Source organism: Equus quagga, chromosome 3, assembly GCF_021613505.1.
Source record: "Equus quagga isolate Etosha38 chromosome 3, UCLA_HA_Equagga_1.0, whole genome shotgun sequence".
Lineage (NCBI taxonomy): Eukaryota > Metazoa > Chordata > Mammalia > Perissodactyla > Equidae > Equus > Equus quagga.
Genome location: NC_060269.1, coordinates 41,132,750 through 41,149,018, shown reverse-complemented (window position 1 = coordinate 41,149,018; position 16,269 = coordinate 41,132,750). Strand labels below are relative to the sequence as shown.

Sequence of the window (16,269 nt, the reverse complement as noted above, 5' to 3'; positions counted from 1 at the left end):
GTGTGTGTGTGTGAATTACTATCAATCAATGTACCTCGAAATATCTGAGGCCTTTTTCCAAGACACACATTAAATTTTAAATGTTTCCAAGGCCTACACAACATTTGATGGACTAGATGAAACCTTAGTTTGAAGGAAGTCTAGAGTTTCTGAGTCCACTCTTCTTCCTGTCTTCTTTCTGTGCTCAGTTAGTGCCCCTGCTTTCCTCTAGGGACCCTGTGAACACCAGCAGGGACTCTAGAGCGACACAAAAATTGGCTCACCTTTTAAATATGTACAATTTAGTGGGGAAGTCAGAAAAGTAAGTATATAATTTAAATGCATATTATTAATGGTATAATAGAAGTGTACATTTAATGTCACGCGAGAAAGGAGACACACACTCTTCCTGGAGGAAAAGCTTAAGGCTTCACAGAAGAATGATATTTGCACTAAATCTCAGAGGCCTCGTGGGCATTTGCCAGGTGGAGCTGCAGCCAGACGAGCGTGAACTGAGGCACAGACACATGGAAAAGCTCCCTGGATTCAAGATTTGCAGATGTTTCATGTGAAAGGCACAGATCCACTGTTTTCAGGTCTGGCCCCATCTTGGGACAAAGCCCCAACCTCTGAAAAAGAAAATCTGTTCACCGGGCAGTCTTGTTCAGGCTCTAAACCTGACCCATCCTTGATAGTCTGCCTACCTGCTTCAGGACTAGTGCCCATTTTCACCTTTCCCTTCTTGGTTTAACTGATGTTTTGTGTTCAAGAACCTGGACATCAGGAAGCCTACAACCTCTTGGGAATCTTCACAAGAAATAAGCATCAAACCCCCTTCCTGAGAAAGTCTGCAGAATAACGGGACATTCTCTTTGGCCTCTGTAACCCCACTGCTGTGGTCCAGCACCTGATGACTCTTTCACCCCTTTGCTCTGGACTGGATGGGGTCAGGTATCTACGTGACGTGTTAGTATCCTTTCTGGACAAGACTTCTGACAGCTCTTTACTGTGTGGCTACCTTCACCTGAATATATAGAGACACCTTTGTTTGACTTCCACTCCAGTTCCGGATGTGCACGTTCCCTTCTGTTGGTGCAAACAAGACCAGCGGAGTCTCTGCAGTCTGGGAGTTTCAGCCCTGTGCCCCACACGCAGTCCAGGATACCCAGGATTTCTTACGCTATTGTTGCAAATTTGTTCTATATGATAGGAGCCTAGTTGCTCCAGTCACCAGCCTGTTCCAGAAGTGCTGTGACTTTACTCTGGTGTCAGCCGTGGCTGAGATGTTTAAGAAGAAGGTGAAGGCATTCACTTTTCCAATCTTAATAACCCTGCCCAGCGATGCCTGTTCAGTTGGCATGACAGATACCTCCAGGGCCACCATGGGGCCTACTTTGTCCCCCAGAGCATCCCCGACTGGGGCACTGCTGCACTGCACTTCTTTGTCACACATGCTAACCTGCTCAATGTGGAGTCCCTGAAGGTGAAGACACCTTTAAAGCCCAGGTACACCAAGCCGGAGAGAGCCTGACCAACCAGTACTTCAAGTTATGTCAAATTTCGAGAAGGCTGAGTCAGGGATGGCTACAGCGAACTTTGTTCTTCACATTTTTAGATCATTGAGTTTCCAGGAAAATAGAGCTGCCATTTGCATGTGTCCTGTTCAGATAAATAGGAATGTAGAAGGCTCTGGAGTTTTATCACTTGTGGTAGTTACTTCTTGCTTTTTGCCACCCACTGCCCATGCGCCAACCCCCCCCCCCCCGCCCCGACCTTTTGGTTACAGCCCCACAAACTTCCTTTAGGAACTGACATCAGATGCAGTCTTGGTGGGATTGTCAATCAAGGTAGTGACCTGTCCCCCGCCACCACCCTGCCGGAGGTGTTGTCAGCTGCCTCCGTCTCATACAGACTTTCTCTCCTGGATTTGGAACCTTGAGTGGTAGGACACCAGGACAGAGACAAATCAGAGCTGATTCATCTTGACAGCAACAACTCAGAGAAGCTGTGCCCCAGAGTTGTCCAGGTTGTTGTCCTTCACCGGGGTGCTCTCTTTCTGATACATTTCTTTCCTGGTGAAGTTAGCCATAGTGGATGCATGTTGCTGGCATCCTAAAACCCTAGCTGATACGCCTCCTGGGAGGCTGCGCTCTGTAACACTTTTAAGTCTGTGGCCCCAGGGGACATGATGGACTTCATTCTTTCCAGAAGCAGATGAACTTCTCTTCCTGGTGATCTTAAAGGGAATTCTGTATTGCTGCCTTTCTGTACCAAATAGCTGGCTTGTGTGCTCTCCTAATGAGGTCCTGGGCATCCCACTTAGGCCCCTCAGGATTCCCTGAGACCTCTGGCAACAGTGTGAAGGATGGGTTGAGAGGGTAGGGAGTTAGAAGCAAAAACCCACAAGAACATCAGTGTAGTCACCTAGGAGAGAGATGACAAGGGATGTGAGCTCAGGCCAAGGTTGAGGGAAGAGAGGATAAACATAAGTAGAAAAACATTTTAAATTAATCTGTCAACTTGTTCTTAAACAAGATCTTGAATCCACTAATAGAATTAGTTGTGTGATCTAAATGTAATGCAGGCTAAGTAATATATCTTCATGGAGAATTGTGCAAAACTTTTGTTTTATCCTCAACAAGACTTTGATAACCCGTCAAATAAATGATCAGGATCTAAATATGTTAGCACTAAATCTAGGCTTTGTTTCATTTATTTAAAGATCCTCTTAAAATGAGACTTACCATACAATATAAAAAATACACATGTGCCCTATTTTATAGGCAATACATTAAACAGGAAAACAAAGCAAATGAAAGACTACCACTCACTATTGGAGATTTCTTTTCTGGTGCTAGCATGAATCCACATACAGTAGGGAAATCTTCCATTCAGACAAATTAGATTTTTTTTCAAGTATTTTTTTCCTCTTGACTATAATTGTAGCTCAAAACATGTGCTATTCCTACTGGAACTTACTTGGAAATCCTTTGAATAAGTATGCAGAATAAATAGTTTTCTCACCCATTATCCCCCTTATTGTAAATGTCGGTATCCTTTGATCGTTTTTAAGGTGTGTTTGATAATCTGTGATCATTTCATAATGCATTTTTCTGGAAAACTGGCTTAACCCACATTGCAGATTAAATCATTATCTAATGGAAGAGTTGCTTCCTCACAGGTTTTTGCTACAGACCTGGACAGTGGGTTGAACGGCCTCATTGAGTATTCCATTCTCTCTGGCAACCATGGAGAAGCCTTCCAGATGGACGCACTGAGTGGTGTGATAACAGCAAATGCCATTCTGGATTATGAGTTCACCAATTCCTACAGGTTTGTCCCGAATTCAGATCCATTTGATCAGCTATTCTGCTTTGTTTCTGACAACATTGTTGCTTTGGGCATGACTTCCTATTATGTAAACTTATTTGTAAAGCGTATTTTCCCCTTGGTCCCAAATTATGATCACCCTTTTGATATATTGAAAGAGTCTTAGAAAGTATTTGCTATTTGGAAAAGTTGATTGGACTAGAGGAACTTGAAGATCTCTTCTAGTTCTAAGATCCTATGAATTTGTGATGCTATTAAGTACTAACTGAGAGACATTATAACAACAATATTTGTGAAATGCCTACTGAACTACAGAGGACTTTGCAAGTGTTTGTTGCTATTGTTTTTAAAAACAGTGAAGACTGAATGACGTTTCTGTTTTTAACTCTTTCTTTTGTGTGTGTGTATAAAAGTACAACCCTGTCATCAGGTCTTTATTACAGTACTGTGTTCTAATAGCAATTATCTTATTAAAATCTTATCTTATTCAACATTAAATATATTTTGGTCTGGAGTTCAAGAGATGCCAACCTTATACAGAATTCTATAAAAGAGAAAATAATAGTGTCATAGGTCTTCTAGGTATTTTAAAAAGTCAGTGCTACAAAAGTCTAGCCATACATACAGAGAGATTTATGGCATCACAGTCTGTAAAAGAAAAAGAAACAGACTCTAAGGAACCTAAAATATCCGTGAATGGGGACTGCTCCAAGAATGATGGCCCAGCCTTCCATGGAATACCACGAAACTGATTTTAAAAGAGAAAAGGTACACCTGTATGTACCAATGAGGACAGAGCTCCAGGATATATGACTAAGCGGAGGAAATAAGATGCACTACAGTGTTTATGCTGCAGGCCTATTTGAGTAGAAAGCGCACTCATATACATGGACTACTTCAGGAAGAAAACACTAGAAATTGTTAACCTTGTTGGGTCTCTGGAGAAGTGGTTGGGAAGCCTGTAGTCAAAGAGCAGCTTGACTTTCTTATTGTGCATTTGAATGTGCTTTATATTTGTTCCATATATATTTTTTTTTTCTAAGGAAAGTTCGCCCTGAGCTAACATCTGCTGCCAGTCTTCCTCTTTTTGTATGTGGGCCACCACCACAGCATAGCCATTGACAGACAAGTGGTGTAGGTCCATGCCCGGGAACCAAACCTGGGCTGCTGAAGTGGAGCATGCCGAACTTAACCACTAGGCCACCAGGGCTGGCCCTTGTGTCATATTTTTGTGTGTTCTTCTGGAAGGCCTTGTCCTACAGTATTTCATGTAATTCGCACAGTCATCCCCCAAGGACGTTACCTTAGGCGTGTTCTTACTCACTGATAAGACAGCAGACATACAGTGGCTTGCTCAGGGTCACAGACCCATTCAATGATCAAACATGACTGGCACTCAGGTATTCCAATTCTGAGTCACACTGTTTCCACTATACAATCTACAAAATGGACCTTCTGTTTAGTGAAAAGACAGGTGTACAAAAGAACCCAAGTGTCAATATTCCCCCAGGCCAGACTACTTTCATGTTTTATCAGGAAAGTGCAGTATATTCACATGGTTGAGCAGTGAGAGCCAATTAAAACACGGTCTGTTAGTGGGAGGATTGAATTAATTAAGCTCGGAAAGACTTCCCAACCCTAAAAGTTTGATTAAGTGTTTAGTTCTTTTTGTTTAATATATTTCAAAATATTACTTCAAAAGTATTTAAAAAGTTTTTTCAAGACCTTACCCTGTACTAACTAGTAGGATTTTTTCAGCAACATTTTAGTGTAATCAATTGTTGTAATACTTATTATATAAATATATTAAAACTGATTCTATAAATATGCTAACCTATTCCTGCTACATTGTTTCTATAGTAATTTTAAGCATAAAGCTTTTTTTTTCTCTCTCCAAAGATGACTGCAGGTACATCTCAGCCTAGTTGCCACCTGAGTGATTACAAATTCAGAGAATATTGAAGGTCTGCCATGTTCTAGGAACAAGCATTTCCTGATTGTAATGACTTTCTGTTACAATGTTCTTCTTACTCAATGGAGTCTAATTACAATTAAATCTAATTCCTTTCAGCCTTTGCCCATTTGCATCAAGTTTCAATGTTCCCAACATTTAAATTGATCCCAATATTGAAAAGTGCCCCTCTCTGATTCCCCATGAAGAATTTAAGTCAAGGCTGGGAGAAGCAGAAACTGAGAGAAGTTGAAATCTACACACTTTCGCAGAGAGATGCAGAGACAGCCATACACATGTGTGCGCACACACACACACACACACGCACGCACGCACACACACACACACTGTCTCCAGTATCACCAGGGCAGGGAAATATTTTAAACCTCCTGCCTCTCTGGGTTCTCTCCTTCCTCCGCCCCCTGTGGCTTCTCTTCCTCTTTAGTGCTTTCCTTGACATTTAAGGCAGTGGGAAATAACAGGACGATTTCCCCCCAGCCTGCTATACCTTTTGTGAAGGCTTTGGAAACCGTGTCATTTAGTTTTTAATTTTTCTTTACTTTTAAAGTATTGCAGTTTTGTCTGATTAAGGAAAATATTCCCAATTCTAGCCCTCTGTTTTCCCATATACAGTGAGGGGAAAAAAGATATTGTGAGGAGTGATTCTACTCAATCTAAATGCAATAAATAAAAATTAAGTAATTTTTAGTTCTTATATTAAGCCACATATGCAAAAACTCAGGGGAAAGATGATGACAAATCATAGAATAGATCTTAAGTTCTGTTTGACTGATGTTTCTGAATTTTGAAGGCTATTTCCCAAGCATGAGGCTGGGGATATAAACACTCAACAAAGAATTCTTTTTTTTTTAATTTTTTTTTGTGAGGAGCTAATATCCGTGGCCAATCCTCCTCTTTTTTTGCTTGAGGAAGATTGTCCCTGAGCTAACGTCTGTGCCAGTCTTCATCTTCTTTGTCTGTGGGATGCTCCACAGCATGGCTCATGAGTGGAGTAGGTCCATACTCGGGATCCAAACTCCTGAACCCCAGGATGTGGAAGCAGAGCATGCGGAACTTTAAGCACTCGGCCACAGGGCTGGTCTCCAGCAATTCTTGTTTTTAGGGAGCCTAGAAATCAAGTCCATTATAACCCATGGCAGGAAGTATATTCATAATCGTAGTAGTTGCCGTTGAAGGAGCACCTGCTTTACATGTTGAATTCTCATAATAGACTTAAGATTTACAGAATGAGGAAACTGAAGTTTAGAAAGGTAAAGTTGTCTGCCGAGAAGAAGCAGCTAAAGAATGGTGGAACAGAGATTCCTGCCCATGTGAGTGCTCATGGCAGGGCTTCCTACTGTATCAGGTGAATGGATCTTAAAAGTACAAACCTGTGTGTTTACAAAGCACAAAACAGAAAAAAACACCTTCAGAAACTTAATAATAGCAAATAAGTTCCAGCTTGCAGTGTGAAATAACACCTCTCTAGGTGTGAGTGTGTAAAAATGGGATTTGATTCACTGCTTTCCACTACTTGACTTATAACTGACGTGGAATGACGTATCAATGTTTAAGCTGGTGACTGATATCCATGTAAGCCTCATAACACTTTAGCGCCGAGATTTTTAGTCTTTTGAGGGACTTTAAACAAAAATGAGCAACAAAAAGTCGTAGGCAAATAAGAGTTAATTTAAGTGTTTAAAAATTCAGTTTCTATAGCATAAATAGTCAAGGTCGTAGAGCATTTATTGCCAGGAGCAATGCTATACTTGTATTCTCAGTTGAATGCTCATTATGACTGTGAGAGAAATTTCAAAAAACAGTTATATATACAGGTAGGAAATGGGATGAGATGTTATTATCTTTTCCAAAATGCATGATTAGTAGCAGCAGGGCTGAGATTGGAACCCCAGTCTGTCTCCCTGTAGAAAAGAAAAGAAAAGGCCTTCCAGACAGAAAGCAGGAGGAAACACTTGGCTATGCAAAAGTGTTTGGAAGTAACAAGTGGTACAGCGCACTGAGTGTGGGTAATCCAGAAGAGGCTGGGCTGTGGAGGAGTATGAGGAAGATGGTCAAAAGGTACAAACCTCCAGATATACGATAAATGAGTACATCAATCTTAGGGATGTAATGTACAACACAATGGCTGTAGTTAACACTGCTGTATGGTACATAAGAAACCTGTTAAGAGATTAAATCTTGAGTTCTCATTACAATGATAAAAACCATTTTATTCTTTCTTCTTTTTTTTTGTGTCTCTATGAGATGATGGATGCTAACTAACATTATTGTGGTAATCATTTCATAATATATGTAAGTCAAGTCATGATGCTGGATACCTTAAACTTATACAGAGTCATATGCCAATCATATCTCAGTAAAACTGGAAAAAAACCCTCACACAATGATCTGAAAGACAAAACAAAACAACAACAATAAAGAGACTGGTAGGTTTCACCAAGTTTTGAAGGACTTTATATGCCATGTAATGAAAATTTTACTCTGTCCTGTCAAGGCTATACAAAAGTATAAGGAATTGAGTGCATGTTCAAATGTTTATTTCTAAAAGGCATCTAGTAATGGATGCACCGCAGGACAGAGAACCAGCATCAGGTGGACTAGTTAAGCCTAACAGCTGTGAAAGGTATGTTATGTGGACAAAGTAGTGGGGATGGAAGGAGGGGGTGTGCTTACTAGTTGGTTCAGATATGGAATCCATAGGAACATGGAAGGAGATAGAAAATGCTTCTGAAATTTCTACATAGGAAAGGCAGGAAGAAGAATAGATTGGGACTGGGATTGGGCTTTTTTTACGAGTGCTTTGATCGCCAGTGCAAGAGCAAAAGTAAAGATATAGTCTCCTTAGGCAATTAAAAATAGTGATCTGGAGCTCAGGAAAGGGGTCTTCATTCAAGAGTTAGATTTGAGGCCCATCCAGGGAAAATGTGCAAAATGGAATTACCTAGGGAGACTGTGTAAAGTGAGAATTTGGGGGATTATTTCCACTTGAGGGCCAAGCAGAGAAATAGAAGATTCAAGGAGTAGAAAGATAGGAACCAAGCAGAGAGATTGGACTGCATAAAAGAAAATACTTTCCAAACGTGTTTGGATTAGAATCTGCTAAAAGTATTCCTTATTGTAAGGAGTTTGCAAGGAATAGGCTTGTCCAAAATTGTTTTCTAGCAAGATAACTTACACACTGTTGTATCTGTAGGTTAATTAATACAAAGCTGTGAAATTAATTTGAAATTCAAGTCAACACATTGATTTTTACTAACAAAAATATTTTACAGATTAAGTGAGCAAATACAATTTCCTGTAACAAGTATGTGTTAGAAACACAACAAGTTCTGGGAGATCAAACAATACTTCATGGTTATGAATTACTGTCTTAGAAAGCTTCTGTAAACTTCAAAGAGAGGAATTACAATTTGTGAAGTAAGAAACATCGTATATATAGATTTAAACTTAAATAAAATTTTTGCCTCATTTGGCCAGTGTCCCAATCGCGCTTTCTGTTCATTTTCCTCCTGTGGCCACCAGAAGGCAAATATTCTCCAACCTTGTATCCTTCTGTTCATGAGCAAGGGCTGAAGTCTTAGCTTAGTACTTTTAGTTTTCAAAATACATATGGCAGGATGCTTTCCTCTGTAGACTTCTCAGTGAATACCAGTGGGACCTAGAATTTCTTTCCATTTCAAACAAGGCTGAGTAAGCATTTTGAGATTTATGATGTTTATGTCCACAACTGGAAAGAGACCATTGTCTGGTGATTAGGAAACGCTTGATATTCTTTTCCAAAGGAGAGCCATTAAAGTGATGGATAGAAAGCAGATTATAGTGGGTTGAAGAGTGACTAAAATAGGAAGCAGAGACGGTTCTGAGGGACTGCTGTTCTTTTGCAGCTATGTCGAGTTAAAAGGAAGGAACGCGAGATGGTGGGAACTGAGTGGGATTCAGGCTTGAGCGTAGGGTATGGTTTTAGGGTTGGCTCGACTTGAGCATGTTTATAGGAAGAAAGGAAGTATTCGATAGAGAGGTTAAAGACGGAAGATTTTGATCTAGGTACATTTTCTTATTTTAAATTTTTTATTGTTATCAAAGTAATACATTTTTTAAGAAATCAATTTTTTAGTATTGCAAAATATCGACAGGCTGAGATGAAAGTTAGCAAACACTGCTTCACTCATCCCAGCACTAAAGTCTCAGGAGGCTCACATTTTAACCGTTTTTCTCCATTATTATAAACACCAATCTGCCTTAATTGATAATTTTAAACCTTATCTCTCAACTTCCTGTTATAATAGATGTAGTTTAATATTTTTTACCTGCTTATATCTAATTCCCTCTTTTTATCCATATCACTGTTTTTTATTTAATCAATAGTTGTGTTTACATTATATGGTTATATAAAGGTTCACTTTAGAGCCAGGTCATACTGTATGATTGTATTTCCTTTCTTACCCACCCTCCCAGAGTAATGATTATCTTTCTTTTTTGACACCAAGTTTTCTATATCCTTGTACTTAATTCGTTGTAAATGCTCCCTTTGCTCTGTCATGCCCATCCATCTTTTCCCCCCGAGATAACTCTCAAATCAAATATTCTATCAGGCCCTCTGGGTTCCTTGGAGACCTCATTCCTGCTGCGTTCTGCCCTCCTGATCTGGTATGAACCATCTGGCTCTCTCAGGCTGCTGCAAAGCTGTATCCCATGACTTTGGTTTATTGCTCTCCTACGTTGGGCCCCTGACTCCCAGATCCCATGTCTTCTTTTTCTTAGTTTTTCTCTTCAGATAGCTTTGTAGGAAAAGGTACCAGGGAAGTAAACTCTCTGAGTTCTTGTATATCTGAAAATGCCTTACTCTATTCTCACATGCGATGTGATTTATACAAGGGATAGTATAGAAATTGAAATTTTCTTTTAGAACTTTGAAGGCATTGTTCTGTTATCTTTTACAACCCAGTTTTGCCATTGAGAGGTCTGATATCATTTTAATTACATGTTTTGTATAGGATTTGTTCTTTTGTTTTCTGTGGAAATTCTCAGGTTGTGTTCTTTATCCATAATGTTTAGAAATTTTGTGATTAAATCCTTTGATGTGTGTCTTTCCTTGTGCTGAGTACTTGGTGTGCTCTTTTAGTAAGGAGAAATGTTTCTTTCTGTTTTCTTGTGTTATCTCACTGATAATTCTCTCTCTACTGTTTTTCGTTTTGTTTTGTTTGTTTATTTACTCTGCCTTGTTCCTTTTTCCTGGATCGTGTGCAGTCAAGTGTTGGACTGCCTGGATTGATCCTTCATCAGTAATATTTTATTTCCTACTTTCCATTTCTTGTTTTATGTGTTGGTTTGTTTTTGTATTTTTCTGGGAGATTTCCTTAATTTCAACCTTCTAAGCTTTCTTTTTTGTTTTCTAGTTAAAAAGTTGGGGGATATTATATTCTTTTTTATTTCCAAAAGTTCCTCCTTGATCTTTGACTTTTCCACAGCATCTTGTTCTTGTTTTACACATGTGTTACCAAACCTCTTAATCTCAAGTTTGTGTGCCCGATGCCCAGTAAGCCAAACACTGAGGCATCCATGCTTGGAGATGGAGAAGGATTTATTTGAATTGGCCAAAACGAGAAGGCAGGAACTTAGGTTCTCTCAAATCTGCCTTAACAGGAGAAGAAAACAGGGTGTTGTACAGAGCTAAGGCAGGTGGCAGGAGGAATTTTGGAGAAACAAAGGGATAATCTATGTTTCTTTCACTCCCGATAAGCCCCTGGGCAATCTAACTTCTGGGCGTCAACAGCAGCTGAGGATTGGTTATCTGGTGCTGTAAATTCCTTAAAGCCATTCTCTTTCTTCTGTAAAACAAGGTCATAAATCCTTGTGACCTTTAAGTTACCCCTCAGGCTAAACAGGAAAACAGCAAATTGACAATATTAATTTCTTTTCATAATAAGGTTGAAAGTTAATCTTATTGAATATTTACAGTAACCCTCAGATACCTGGCTTCACATGCGTTATCTTCTGATAGCCCTCCAAGGACATTAATTAGAATTGTTTTTACATTTCCTTTTGTACTTTCAAGATCTCTGTTTCCTTTGGGTTCATTTCTTCTCTTTGTCTATTTTGCACTCTCTTTTTCATGTTGGAGGTTTTCTGTAAGTAACTAATGATCGTTGGTTCTGAGTGAGGCAATAGCAAAGTCAGGAGAATCCCAGAGGGAGCTGCCGAAGCTTATTGACCAGCACACTTCACTTTCAGATGAACCAGAGAGGAAACCAACTACTTTGCAGGATGACGCACAAATGATAGTATATAGAGAGTTCTTTTTTCTTTGGGAGGGACTTTCATTTCTCCAGGGACAGTCTCTCGATATTACTTCCTCTGAGTATGAACATCAGGCATTCTTTCGCCTGGGAGTGAAGAGCAATGGGTAAGGGGGTTTGATTGTGCTGTATTTTGAGTTTAAAATAACCTTCAGGCTATTTTTATCTCAGTATCTCACCCCACCCTTTGCCATGTCTTGAGCCTCTCTGTTGGTTAAGTGGGGGCACATCTGCTTCTCACTCATCCTTCTCTCCCTTTGAATGCATTTTAATCTGTGATCGCCTCTGACCCACTTATCTGTAACCACTCCTTAATCTGCTTGCATTTTCCAGAAATTTCTAGAAACTTCTCACCCACTCCGCCCACTAATATCTTCTCCCATTTTCTTTTTAGCCTTATGGACATATACCATATTTTAAGTTCTTTTGCTATCATTATAGTAGAATCTCAGAAGGAAGAAGAAGTAAAACCTATGTAGATATAACCAGAAGTCATAGCTCTTCTTTTCATAGGTGTTTCTGATGTTGGCTGCTATTTTTGTTTTTCTTAGAATTTCAGAAGGAACACTTAAATTCTTGGTAGGCATTTAAGATACTGTTGAGAAAGAGTTTTGAAAAATCCTTTACCACCATCTTTACTACTTGTTAAGGCAATCAGAAAAGATCTTGCCTGGTCAAAGTTGCATTTAAAGTTTTGTGTGGTAAAAGAAGCTTCCCGTGCTTGGTAGAATAGGAGAAATATGCTCTGAACTAGAATGGGCCTGTTCTAAATCTGGTCAGTTTCATTTACAGTCTCTGCTGATAAAGTAATCAAGGCAGCAGTCCTGGAACGTGGAGCCAGCTGGACGGACTACAACCAATAGTTTTGCAAAGACTGCCAAAGAGCAATCATAGAAAACTTGAAGTCTCTCAGGAGTTATGAGTAGAATCTCAGGGGATCTGCCTTCAAAATTTTTCATTTGTTCTTCAAGCCATTGAAAAAACTTCTCCTTGTTCTTTTATTTTGAAACTGAATCATATATTGCCCTCCGTATCAAAGAATCCCACTTTTTTTTAACCTGACATAGGCATTACATAGAACCCCTGAGGTTGTAACGTTGTGAAAATAAGGGTGGTTATGGCTGTAGTGGAAGAATTGACAGAGCCCTAGCTTTGATGTCTTGCCTGAGACTTTAGTATGACAAGAGAAGGGGCAGACAGCAGGGGCAGAGAACAATATGAGTTGATCATTTTTAGTAAAATTTTTCCATATGTACCTGACTTATGTTTATGCTAACAAAACAAACTTTCCACATGGAATTATTTGTAGGCTCCAAAAGTGTGAAATTCAAGTAGTTGCTCTACTTGGTGTCCCAACTCTGACCGTGAAGAAGGTGGCCTGTGTGCTTCATGAACAGTAGATAAGCAGGGATCATTTGCTATTCAGTAGACTTTTAACCAAGAAAGAGCTGATACTTGTTTTACATCATTTTAAAATTTAAGGTTGGAAAGATAAAGAACACTTACCAAGTAAGCTAACAATGGAAAAGAAAGTGGACGTGTGTCAACTTCCAGGACTCAGTTTCTAAAAGGTAGTATCAACAACTAGCCAAAACTAATACCACTTCTGAAATAAAAATCATCTTCTGATTGACAACTCACTTTATTATTCAGCTACCCTCCTGGAACCCATAGTGTTTAGAGGAGAGTGAAAAGCTAATGATTATACATTGGGGTGTGATATATCCACTGTAAGAGAGGCATGTGGAAACTGTCAGGTAGTAGAGCACGAGCTTTCCAGTCAGCCAGGACCTGGGCTTGAGTCCTGCCTCTTCCTATAATACATTTATAATCTTGGACAAATCTTGAGAAACCAGCACTCAACATGTATTAAAGAAAATCAAATAAGGTAGCCCACCGACCCACAAGGACCTTATGGGAGAGGCAGATAAATAAATCGTTAAGAACGAAAGGTGATCATTGCTATGGCAGAGGAATGTACAGTTAGCCCTTCGTATCCACAGGTTCTGCATCCATGGATTCAACCTCGGATGCAAAGGCCTACGATGGTTGGGTCTGTATTGAACATGTACAGACTTTTTTTCTTGTTACTCCTTAAACAATACAATGTAACAACTATTGACATAGCATTTATATTGCGTTAGGTATTATAAATAATCTAGAGATGATTTAAATTATACAGGAGGATGTGCGTAAGTTATAAGCCAGTACTATACCATTTTATATAAGAGACTTGAGCATCCACAGATTTTGGTATCCACAGGGCATCCTGGAACCAATCCCCCATGGGTACGGAAGGACAGGATGCTCTGGGATACAGAAAGGGACATCCAAATCAGATAAGAGATCAGTGAAGCTTACCAGAGATGTGAGCTTTGAAAGACCAAGAGTGCATAGGGACAGGGATTCCAGGCAGCAGCCAGATCATAGAAGCTCATGTGTATGTGCTGAAGGCTTGGACTAGCTCTTGTAGACATGGATAACCAAAGAAACGTTTTAAATAGAGGAGTCGGGTTTTCAAATTAGGATTCTAGATAGAGCAACTGAGGTACAATGTGGGGGATGGATAGAAGCAGATGAGACTTGCAGTAGGGAGATTGGTGAGTAAAAAGTGCTCCAGTTGAGAAAGGATATAATGAATATCTAGCATTCCAGGCAAAGATGATGAGGGGACAAGGCTACAAAGACTGGCTTGTCCTGGTTTCTCCAGGACTGTCCTGGTTTTAAAAAAAACTGAAAGTCCCATATCCTAGGAAGCCCTTCAGTCCCTGGAAGGTAGGTTGGTTGATGGGTCTGTCTGAGGCTCTGAAGGTAGGGGTGAAATGGACAGGAACACTTGACCCAAGTGATATTCAGGAGGTAAAACCCATAAGACTCATAATTAGTTGGATGTTGGAAGAGTGGTGACAGAAAGGGAGAAGTTGAAGACACTAATAAGGCTTCTAACTTGGTTGCTGGAGAAGCTAACTGTATCATCATCCAAGACAGGTTGAGTCGCTGCATGTCAATTCTTCCAGATCATGGACCTTTACCTCTACGTTATAGTCCTGGCCAATCATGCATTTTTCGTACGCATATTAATGTATGAAATTCTACCGTTTTGATTGATTTGCAATATGGATCTGGAAAAAAAATCAATACAAAGCAATCTTTTAGTGGCTCTGTCCTTTGTTGGTGTATTAACATGGAAATATATGGCAATACCCAGGCTGTGTGTGGCAGAGTGGAGGCAATCTACTTATCCAAACAACAGATATTGGTATTTGTACTTTTTAGGTTGTTTTTAGTAGGAAAGGACTGAATTTTATGGTCTGCCTTCTGGGAATGGTCCATTTGTTTTAAAGACCTCATGAATTTTGGTCGCTTGCTGGATTTGATTCCCTAAATGTGTCAAAAATAAATAAATTTCAGGTTACCATTCTTATGAAATAAATTTTAAATGATGCTATTTAGAAAAAGCCAAGGGGAGAAATAAAAGCAGCTAGTCAGCTCATTTTTAAATTTTCAACTGGATATTTGATATTTATGTTGTTTTTCTTATTCTCTGGATGATGGATAACATTCTTTGATTCTTTTCCAAACCAGCTTGATTGTGCAAGCCACAGATAAAGGGATGCCCAGACTTTCTGGTACAAGTGTGATCAAGATACAGGTGACCGATGTAAATGACAATGCCCCAGCTTTTCTCCCCTCTGAAGCAGTGGAAATTGCAGAAAGTAAGTGTGGTGCTTTGGAATGGTGGTTTTGATTAACTTGTATTATATCATCTACCATTTTTTCTGCCAGGTGCTGTATTAAATATGAGTACTAATCCTCAACAACCATACAACATGGATAGTTTTCATTTTCATTTTACAGAATAGAAAACGGATGGTCAAAAGTTAAATGTCAAATGTCAAAGACGTTAAATGTTAAAGTTGGGGTTTGCAATTAGATCAGCAGGGCAATTTCACATGTTCAAACCACCATTCCACACAGCTTCTTTTTGTGTACAGATATTTCTTAAAAGTGAAGTCTGCTCTATGAAAAAGTATTTTTATTGATTGTGTTCTCAGACTAACTTTGTCAGTCTTTGCAGTATACTAATGACAAGTAATAAGTGAAGGGAATTGGATGTTTGTCGCAGGAAGTCATCATTTTCCTCTAGTGTAAACTAAACTCCAACATTTGCAGAAAAATTTTACCATATTAATGGTAGAGGTTGAATATACAAAATTTTATGTGATATGCTGACTAATCTTAATTGTTTGGGTCTCTGGGTTGCACAATGATTCCATAGTCTATGATCCTGAAGTTGACTGTGGTCAGTGGCTGTACTAGTAAAACCCAACCCAACTCTCGATAATTGAAGTTGCAAATACTGATGGCCCCTCACTTACCTCTCTCCTTTCACTCTTAATACCCAATTTGTTCCTAAAATGTTCCTAATTTTTTGTTACATTCACTTTCCAAACAACTTGTAGCCATCATTGCTCACAGAGATATATATTCCAGAAATTTCAATATATAGGGATATCTACAAATATTCTGAAATATTCTACCAAAAAATTTGTTCAGTTTTGCTTCTCACCTATTTCTTTTTTTAAGGTTGGCCCTGAGCTAACATCTGTTGCCAGTCTTTGTGGGTTTTTTTCTTCTTCTCCGCAAAACCCCCTAGTATATAGTTGTATATTCTAGTTGTAGGTCCTTCTA

The 16,269-nt window shown here is 39.3% G+C and overlaps 1 protein-coding gene across 1 annotated transcript in view; it reads left to right on the top strand.

The window, feature by feature from the left end:
• Positions 1-16,269, top strand: part of DCHS2 (dachsous cadherin-related 2) — a 237,122-nt gene that overhangs the window by 212,800 nt on the left and 8,053 nt on the right. The window contains exons 16-17 of the mRNA XM_046655652.1: positions 3,161-3,312; positions 15,163-15,293. Coding sequence (XP_046511608.1) covers positions 3,161-3,312; positions 15,163-15,293 — 283 coding nt within the window. The remainder of the gene's footprint in view (positions 1-3,160; positions 3,313-15,162; positions 15,294-16,269) is intronic.